This window comes from Cyprinodon tularosa, unplaced genomic scaffold, assembly GCF_016077235.1.
Source record: "Cyprinodon tularosa strain WSP-4 unplaced genomic scaffold, ASM1607723v1 ctg14, whole genome shotgun sequence".
Taxonomy (NCBI): Eukaryota; Metazoa; Chordata; class Actinopteri; order Cyprinodontiformes; family Cyprinodontidae; genus Cyprinodon; species Cyprinodon tularosa.
The window spans coordinates 1299402-1308511 of record NW_024038220.1 but is presented as its reverse complement, the minus strand read 5'-3'; the positions used below and the strand labels follow the sequence as shown (position 1 = coordinate 1308511).

At 35.6% G+C, this 9110-nt stretch overlaps 1 protein-coding gene across 1 annotated transcript; it reads right to left on the bottom strand.

Annotated features, from left to right (window-relative positions):
- On the bottom strand, nucleotides 1-8195 carry mlx (MAX dimerization protein MLX). Its single transcript, XM_038278274.1, has 8 exons — nucleotides 8080-8195; nucleotides 4514-4550; nucleotides 4281-4370; nucleotides 3833-3942; nucleotides 3634-3736; nucleotides 1697-1796; nucleotides 1336-1537; nucleotides 1-1240 (listed from the first exon to the last, which is right to left on the bottom strand). The coding sequence occupies exons 1-8, from the start codon at nucleotides 8116-8118 to the stop codon at nucleotides 1184-1186; spliced, it is 738 nt and encodes a 245-aa protein (XP_038134202.1). The 5' UTR covers nucleotides 8119-8195; the 3' UTR covers nucleotides 1-1183.
- Nucleotides 8196-9110: the final 915 nt, after the last annotated feature.

Below are 9110 nucleotides of genomic sequence, written 5' to 3'. Positions count from 1 at the left end.
AAAATTTTGAATATTTTTTATTTCATGATTCAATTCTTTTATAAATCATGTTTTCATAAGCACAGAAGTGTCACAGCAGGGATGAAGCATTCAAGGTGATCCGATTTATAGCAAATGAAAGCTGTAGTGCCAGTAAACATATACTGAACATTATAACTTATGGAAACATTTCCCATATTTGCATTATAACAACTTATTTTAATGTTGTATAAAAAAAAGGCTCGTCAAAGCCAACACTTTCCTGAAAAGAGACAATATAAACTCACTTCACTGAGCAAAAGAACAGCAAATTAACATTTACAACACTATTTTTTCTACTTTAGTCTCTATTACAGAGCACTTCATTCACAGTAAAAACATTTAAAGCAAACATCGAGGCTAGAAATTGAGGCACCATATGGTATGCTCCTGAAAACACATAGAAGTGCTTGTAATCCTGCAGTTAGAACTGGAAACATTCATGATACAAAAAAAGGTCAGGAGTGGGTTGATGTTTGTGCACTGAAGCAAGAAAAGCTCTCCTGTTCAGAGTAAAGCTACATGGTTATTGGTAATAACGGCGAAGAGCTATGAAATCTCCGTCACGTTACTGTATTGATCAAAAGACACAGCAGACAAACACTATAATATATTAAGTCTATGAAAAGATTTTTAATCAAAGATCTTTTAAATTTAGATCAATAAATTAACAGAAATTGGAGGCAAACTTGGAGAAGCAACTGCTTTTCTGCTGCTTCATTTCAAACACCTTGTTTTATATATTATTTTATTGGAACCTTTTTACCATATTATCAGTTTCTTTTAAGGAACTTGTAATTCTTCAAAATGATAAAGAGAACAGTTACTATATGAAACAATTAAAACTAGATGCTATCTGCGCGCTACATTTAGCTTAAAATCTTGCGTCAGCATGTCATAGATGAGTTAAAATATAACAGAGACATAATTTCCCCAACAGTAAAGAGGTTCAAAGGTGGCTCTTCTGCAGTATTTCCTGTCTTAATCCAAGGCAGCATTTCATCCTCGTAGTGTTTGTGGAGGTAATTCAGGGAATCTGATGAGTCGACCTGAGGGTAAACACTGTTGCATGGGCTGAAGGTGATTGCTATTTAAATTCAACTCCTGGGAGTCAGGAGCAGGTTAAAGGTCCATTTCTGGAAGCTAGCCAGAGGTTTTCCCTTTACTAATACAGCTGACCATTGAGCTGCCGGAGCACGCCAACAACAAATTCCCGCAGCGTCTGAGAAGACAAGAAGAAAACAATCAATCATTAATCAATCGTTAATCAACTCTGCAGATTAACATCTGATATTCTGGTTTTAAAGCAGAGCCTACCTGCGGCTTGCAGTGTTCCTCGATCCAGCTAAAAACACACGCAGACAGTTCTTGGAAGCTGCTCATGGAGACAGAGTTACTGAAGGACACAAACAGCGAGTCCATGATGTTCTGAAAGATGTTGAACTTGACCTGGTCAGAAACCTGATCCTCTCCCTGCTGCGGATTGTTCTGGTGGGCTTTAACTATGTGCTCATAGTTCCTGAAAAGAAAAACATTTTTATTTTAGTAAGTAGCTTCTGTTTGAAAAGGAAAAAAAATATATATTTTCATTAATGGTTTTCAAATCCTAATCCAGATTAAGGGACGTCTATTAAAAAAAAAATAAAAAAAAGAAGGGAGATGGGATTCATTTCCTAACGTTTTCATGATCTTCAGTGCCATGACTTCTTTTCTTAGCAGAGAAACTTCCTCTTCTTGCTTCTTCTTTTCTTTATGAAGAAAATGGATGTAGTCGATCGCTGAAATCATAAAATAGACACGTATTCGTCAGTGATTACATCACTAGGAAAATAACTAGGAGGTGTTGCACATGCTGCTTCTCCTTTTACTATTTTTAACTACTGATTGCAGGGTTTATTTATTTAGCAGACGCTTTTATCCAAAGCGACTGCAGCCAAACCAGATAGAAAAGTAAACGAAGAAAGAAACTGTTTTTCTACCAGTTAAACTTAAAATACAGGAGAATCTTTGGATGATGATTTATTATTTAAAGCGTCATTGAAAAGATGGTTTATTTCTGTAATTCAGATTAGGGCTGCAACTAATGATCATTTTGCAAATCGATTGATTTGTTGATTACTTTTTCAATTAATCGATTAATAACTGGATAGTCAAAGAGGGATTTTTATGAAATTAAACCAGGTTAACCTAAAACTTTTCCATTTCAGGAGTGTTTGTACATTTTTTTTAACAATCTTGGTGTAATTACTGCTCTAGGTGGGTCCCTCTGTCAGCTTAAGATATATTTTAGAGTCTCTGTACTCCAGTTAACGATTAATTCATTTCTAAATTAGTTGATTATTCAAAAAGCGATTCATCGTGAGGAACTGTTTCAGTGCTAATATCGATTTATTTATTTTTTGTTTCTCAGAACATGAAAGATCAATCATTTGACGAGTTTAAAATAATAATGTAAGGCATCTAAAAATAACAAAAACACATGTCTCTATGCTGTGCAGTTTTACACCATATAATTGGGGCTTTTTTTCCAGATGAATCGCTGCATCAATGCAGCTCAGCCTGAATCTGCTGAGGTGTTAAAAAAGGATGGGTAGCCCGGAGAGCAGCCTTCAGCACGGCTACATTGTTGGGTCTAATGTTGTTTCATCGATTAGCCCTTCACAAAGAACCTGACTGTGGCTGCTCCTGTCCTCTCTGCACCTATGTGTGGAAAGAAGCCCTGAATCCAAACTCTTCAACAGAATTTTCTTCAAAATCCCCTCAAGGCTGCTGTAATTTCTGTAGCTTGGGTTCCTTGTTCAACCAAACCTTTTTATTACACTACAATTTTCCACGAATATGCATTGATACTGCACTCTAAAGAGCAAACTACCTTAGCAATGACCTTTCTGTGTTGAACATGCTGGTCAAATGGCTTATCAGTAGATTTTGTTACGCCTATGTCAGCTAGAGTGAAACATTTATTTCTTTATTGCAGCCTAATGTTATCTTACATTTCAAAGACAGAGAATCATTTTTCTTTCCCATTCTAAGTAACATTCTAAATACATCATATGTGTAATAAGACTATAGATTTGGAAAGGTTTCAGTAAAATTACACATTTTCAACGAGATTCTAAACTGTTAAGTTTGGGAAAATGTTTGGCAGAAAACGAAAACATATATCCTACTTTATAAAAAATTTTTGTGCAGTTTTTAATTAAAACCAAACAGCAAAACATTTGCTAATGGTGAAAATGAACAATAAAGAGAATTTGTTCCTGTGTGTTGGGTTGAGTGGTGGAGAAAATTGACTCAAAATTTAAATCGCAATATTTTGAGATGTTTTTTATAATGAAAAAAGAAAAACGAAGCATATACTATCACCCAACTTTTAAAATATAATTTTTAAATATACAAACAGCGCAAGACAGCACCAGAGTTTGGTTTGTTATTTTAGCAATTCTAGATTGCTACAGCTGGGTGACGGGTATGGTCCAAATTTTAATGAAATTTAAGGTATATTGACCATAAACCAAACTATTTTTCACACACAAATTTCTCAGGATGCTTAAGCAAAACATTTTCTTAAGCATTTCTGAAACTGTGTAAAAGGACATGTAGTTTAAATCTTACTTTTCTGAAGAATAGTAGCCTTGCTCATTTTTTGTGCTCCAACAGAAAACTCAGACTGCTGTTGGCAGGTTGGAACGATTACTTGCAGGTCGTCATAGCCTTTCTGGAGTTCGAATGAGAGAAAAAAATTTAAAGAACCACTAAAACATGCTGCATTTTTGATGATCAGAATAACAAAATTGGCATCGCAGTAGGACACCTTGATTGCGTCTCTGCGTTTCTGCTCAGCTTGAGTGTGTGCTTGTCTCCGTCGATCTTTGTACGAGTCCTTATACGATGGCTCGTGCCTGTAGTCGCTGTCTTCGTCATCTGTTTGGGAACAAATTTACTGATATTGTGAATAAATATTTAAATCGGCAGCGTGTTTTACATAGTTGATACATAATTTCCTTCAAGCTATTCCTGAAAGCATTTTTTGGATGTATTCCCACTCCCAGAAACACTGATAACAATGTAGGATTATCCATTTCAAAGAAATCTTAGCATTTTTTAGTTTTAATGGAGTAAAATTTAAACAGTACTATAGAAAATGCACAATCAAATTGAGTAGTGTTGTCTACAGTGACTGAAAGATAATCTAACATGCTATACAAGATCTGTAAATACTGACAAGAAAGTACAAATCTTCTCTAAAAGAAAGACAATACCTGTATTTGGTACTGAAGAGGCACTTGTGGAGCCGATACTGTTTGCTCTGGACACAATGCTACCTTTTCTGACAGTCTCAGCAAAGAAATCTGTACAAAAAAATAAAACAACAGTCATTAAAATACTAAAAATTCAAGTAAACTTGTTTATTATCGCCTATACTTAGAGATAAAGAAGATCGCAAAGAAAATATCTGGAAAAAAGATGAAATATGCCTCCAAGAAGTACTCACTGGTGTCAAAGCCATTGTCGCTGAAAGCCCCATCTGTCTGCTCAGCCATCACCAAGCAGCAAAAAAAGCAAGAGAACAGAAACTGTGAGGTTGGATTGACTGTGGAAAAATATGGGCTGCTCCAATTATGTTGACAAAAGAATAACAAGCTGGTCTAAACCCCCACTGAGCACTGGCCTGATTTTCTGAGCACAGATATAGCAAAAGATAAATGATGTGTCAAATAGATTTTCCTGATCCACGTGGGGCCAACACGGCACCATGTTTATTTTAGCAAAGATTTTCCATCAATTATGTTCCAAAAAGCACTGTTTACTTTTAGAGTGCCTTTAAAATCGAGTGTATTTTGCAGTGATGGAGTATAAAGTCAGTAAACACGTATACGTCTTAATTTAAGGCTCAAACTTCATTATATAAGATAAAATAAACACTTTTTTCCTTCATCGCGTTTGCTCCATAAAAAATGCTGTAATAAATATCAGATAAGTAAAGGATATAAGCAGCGGCGTAGGAAGCGGGGGGGACGGGGGGGACATGTCCCCCCCAATATAAAAGCAAGGTGGATATTTCCCCCCCAAAAATTGTACCGGAAAATATTAGATTTTGACAATTTTTTTAAATATCGTGCTTTTATTTTGAAGGCGCAGCATAGCGTTACGTCACTGTACTCCCCCTCCCCTCTGTGAACTGTTGAGTGTTTGAGCACTCAGAGGGAAACAGCCATACAGAAAGTCAGAAACTTGTGAATGAGGTAAAATGGTCTGTCGGGAATGCTGCTATGAATATTGCTCATTTATAACGTCTTGTTGTCAGTTCATTTTCATATATAGAAACTGAATCTTTTTGGTTTAGGCATCTTAGTCTTGTAGGAAGAGGATTAGGGCCACTGAAAAAAGTAAACTGATTTTTAATTTTTTTAACATGGGGGAAAAAGTCAGAATTCTGACTTTTCTCAGAATTCTGACTTTAATCTCAGAATTCTGACTTTTTTTCTCAGATTTCTGACTTTAATCTCAGAATTCTGACTTTTTTCTCAGAAATCTGACAGATGATTAATGTTTCTAATCAATTTACAGTTTTTTTTGGTGGTGGTGGTGGGGGGGCGGGGGTACTATACAGATATATAAACAAGAAGGTCTAACTAAAAAATAACCAGAATATATGTTTAGAGTAAAGATTGACTACTTGTGTTTACACAAGCACACAATTTCAAATCTGCTGAGCTTGAGCTTGTGCAAGAAAATGTAAAATATACGTATAAAGAAATATAACAGGAAGTACTGCTAAAACAAACTAAATGTTAAATAATGTAGATATTGGTTTAAAAAATTCTTCAGATTTGGAAATTTGGAAGGAATACATAATTTTGAAATTAATCAACAAATCTGGTAAAAAAAAATAAAAAATAAAAGTTGCACTTTTTTACTTGAGGAATTTGTTGAATAACTTCATAATTATGAGTTTAACTAGTTGGAGGTAATGCTACACTTCTCTGCTTCCTGTCCTGCTCATAAAAGGTAAACATTATAAACCCACCATTAATTTTCTACACTATTTGGAAAACACAACACAAATGTAATATAACAAAAGTATGTTTAACAACAAGTTAGCATCAAGCCATAGCCATGTCTCTTTTAGAGACTAGATCTCTTGTTTTAATGACCTTCTGCTCCTCCATTAATGGGGGGACCCCTCGGGCACGTCAAAAGTTGCCTAATTCTGTCATTTTCCACCAATGTGTCACTGGCTCTCTCAAACAACTCACATCTTTGTCAGTGAAGCTGAGTGTTCCACATCTCTGCCTTCATGGTGCCCATCTACATTAAGATCCAAAATTCTGAGAAAAAAAGTCAGAATTCTGAGGGGAAAAAAAGTCTTAATTCTGAAAATAAAAGTCAGAATTCTGACTTTTTCCCGTATTAAACTGAAATAAAATGTAAAAATCACTTAACTTTTTTTTTTTCCAGTGGCCCTAATCCTCTTCTGTAGTCTTGGGCTGATCACTCATCCAATATTTAACTGCTAACTTTCTCTAGACGTTTGCCACGCTAGCCAAAATGTTTTTTTTATATATATTTTTTTATATCTCATTTCAGTACAATGCCACCACCAACTAAAAGGCTGAAACAGCAGCAGGACTTACTCATATTTTTTTAAAAGAGAAACGTCAGGGTGAGTAACAGTCACCTAACACAACTTGTGTTGAAATTAGCCCGGTCTGGGCGTGCGTTTTACGAGGATTTTTTATTTTTTGCATGGTTTTGATTCGCCGAAATGGACAGATGTTATACCTGCCGCGCTCCTGATCGTTAGTTAACCACAGGGAGAATTAATTCTAATTCTTAGCAGCGGCGGCCGCATTGGTCGTGCAGTGGACTGCTGCACAACCGCTAATTAACCAACTAATTAACTTCTGCATCTTTATTTCCTCAAATAAACTGCTGGCTCCTCATTTTAGACTATAAACAGATTAACACAACATTGACAACTCTGTAGTTTTCTCTGTTCTGTACTGCAAATTGGAATTAAAGGCGCCATTTCTACCAAAGGTCTGGACAGACTGGCCACCTGTCTAGGGTGGACCCCGCACCAGCACCTCCCGACCCCACTAAGGAACAGGGTGTACAGAAAATGGAAGGATGGATGGATTTCTACCAAAGGTTGATAATGCGTTTTTGAACCAGATGCTTCAAAGCGCCCTGTCCATAATTCTTCAACACACTGTCAGCTCCCTCTGTCAGTCAACCTATATAAATTCATTTTTGACCATTATTGCAAGTTTGACAAAATAAAACATATCAAACTTTGCACTTGTGTGGCCTACTGAATTGTTTTGATTTTCTAGTGTGTATGCGGACACTAAATATGCCAAGGGCTGAAGCCCTTGAAAGACATCTCCCTTTGCTTAATAAAAGACTCCAGTCATTTTGTTTGGTGATATGCTCACATCTTATGAACAAATGCATTATGTTAATTTTAAATGCATTATTTTTGCAAACACATTTATAAAGGAATAAAGTAAAAGATTAAATAGCCTTTTTTTAAGTAGCGTACTTAAGATATGTTTCTGTTGAATATTTACGAATCTCAGATTTCCGACATGTGTCCCCCCCAATTGTAAACATATTCCTACGCCCTTGGATATAAGGATATCTGATGACATTTTAAAGGCTAAGTGTGAGATTATTGTATCACAACAAGAACAAATTTCGGCTGTAAATCTCACTTGTTTTATAATCTGATGATAGTGTAACTGGTTTAATCACTTTCTTTTTGAATGTGGAATAAAATATTCCACATAAATGCATATATTTGATGCGGAAAATTTTGTTTTTCTTTTCAATCGTCTTTGTTTACTTTGCTAGCATGCTAGCCATCTGCTCTAACGTCACTGAACGTGATGAAGCTAACATCACATTAGCCGCGAGGCAACAACTACCGCTGCTCATGCTTCAGTTCTCCAAAACAGGAGAAAAAAAACGACTTATCAGACATTACCGAGGTCCAAATAAATAGAAAAAATCAAAATGCATCAAGTTAAAAGGTGGTTTATAAAAGTGGCTTACTTTCCATTGATCTTCTGGAGACGTTGTCGGATCCGTCATTTTGGAACGCTATCGCTAAATAAACTAATAGCACAGTTGCCTTCAGGTGCTCCTCGGACAAAACTTCAAGAATAAGTCAAGACGTCTGTTCATTTTGAAATTACATTTCAAAATTAAGAATAAAGTCCTTCTGCTGCGGACAAAACTTTATTAAGGGTCTGATATTTGCTATTTTGCCAAGCAATAGATTATTCTGTTCATTGTGGCAAAGCCTACGCAGTAGCTCAAGCATTTACCGCAGAGGAACAAATGGGAGTCGTAGAGGGTTTCAAAGTAAAGAGTAACCGTCAAATTAGCCTTGTAAATATATTTTATGTTATTTGTTTACATAAAGTATTTTCTTGTCTAATAAAAAAAAACTAAACAAATGGCAACGTTCGAAGTTGAGGTTAAGAATATTAAAGACCAATTATCGAGAGGACGTTGAATGCAACACATCAGTCTATATATGATGGTTGTCTTTTACCACATGGAGGCGCTGTTTCACCGCACTTGTCCCATTTACTTGACGTAAATTTAATCTACTGAATAATTCCGCGACCATATAATATAAAGGAGTTTCCCGTGGAATAAGCCTCTTCTTATTTATACAGTTGCTGGTCATAAAATTAGAATATCATGAAAAAGTAGATTGATTTCAGTAATTCCATTTAAAAAGTGAAACTTGTATATTATATTCATACATTACATACAAACTCATATATTTCAGATGTTTATTTTGTTTAATTTTGATGATTACAAATGACAACAAATGAAAATCTCAAATTCATCATATCAGAAAATTAGAATATTACTGAAGACCAATAAAAACAAAGGATTTATAGAAATGTTGGCCAACTGAAAAGTATGAACATGAAAAGTATGAGCATGTACAGCACTCAGTATTTAGTTGGGCCTCCTTTGGCCTGTATTACTGCAGCAATGCGGCGTGGCATGGAGTCGATCAGTCTGTGGCACTGCTCAGGTGTTATGATAGCCCAGGTTGCTCTAAT

Bases quoted from the DNA above. Each gene is read 5' to 3' on its own strand.
- mlx (XM_038278274.1), bottom strand. From the start codon at position 8,118: ATGACGGATCCGACAACGTCTCCAGAAGATCAATGGAAA. The intron at 1,797-3,633 runs GTAAGATTTAAA...TTATGATTTCAG, and splicing joins GGCTACTATTCTTCAGAAAA to CGATCGACTACATCCATTTT. The intron at 1,241-1,335 runs GTAGGCTCTGCT...TTGTCTTCTCAG, and splicing joins AGGAACACTGCAAGCCGCAG to ACGCTGCGGGAATTTGTTGT.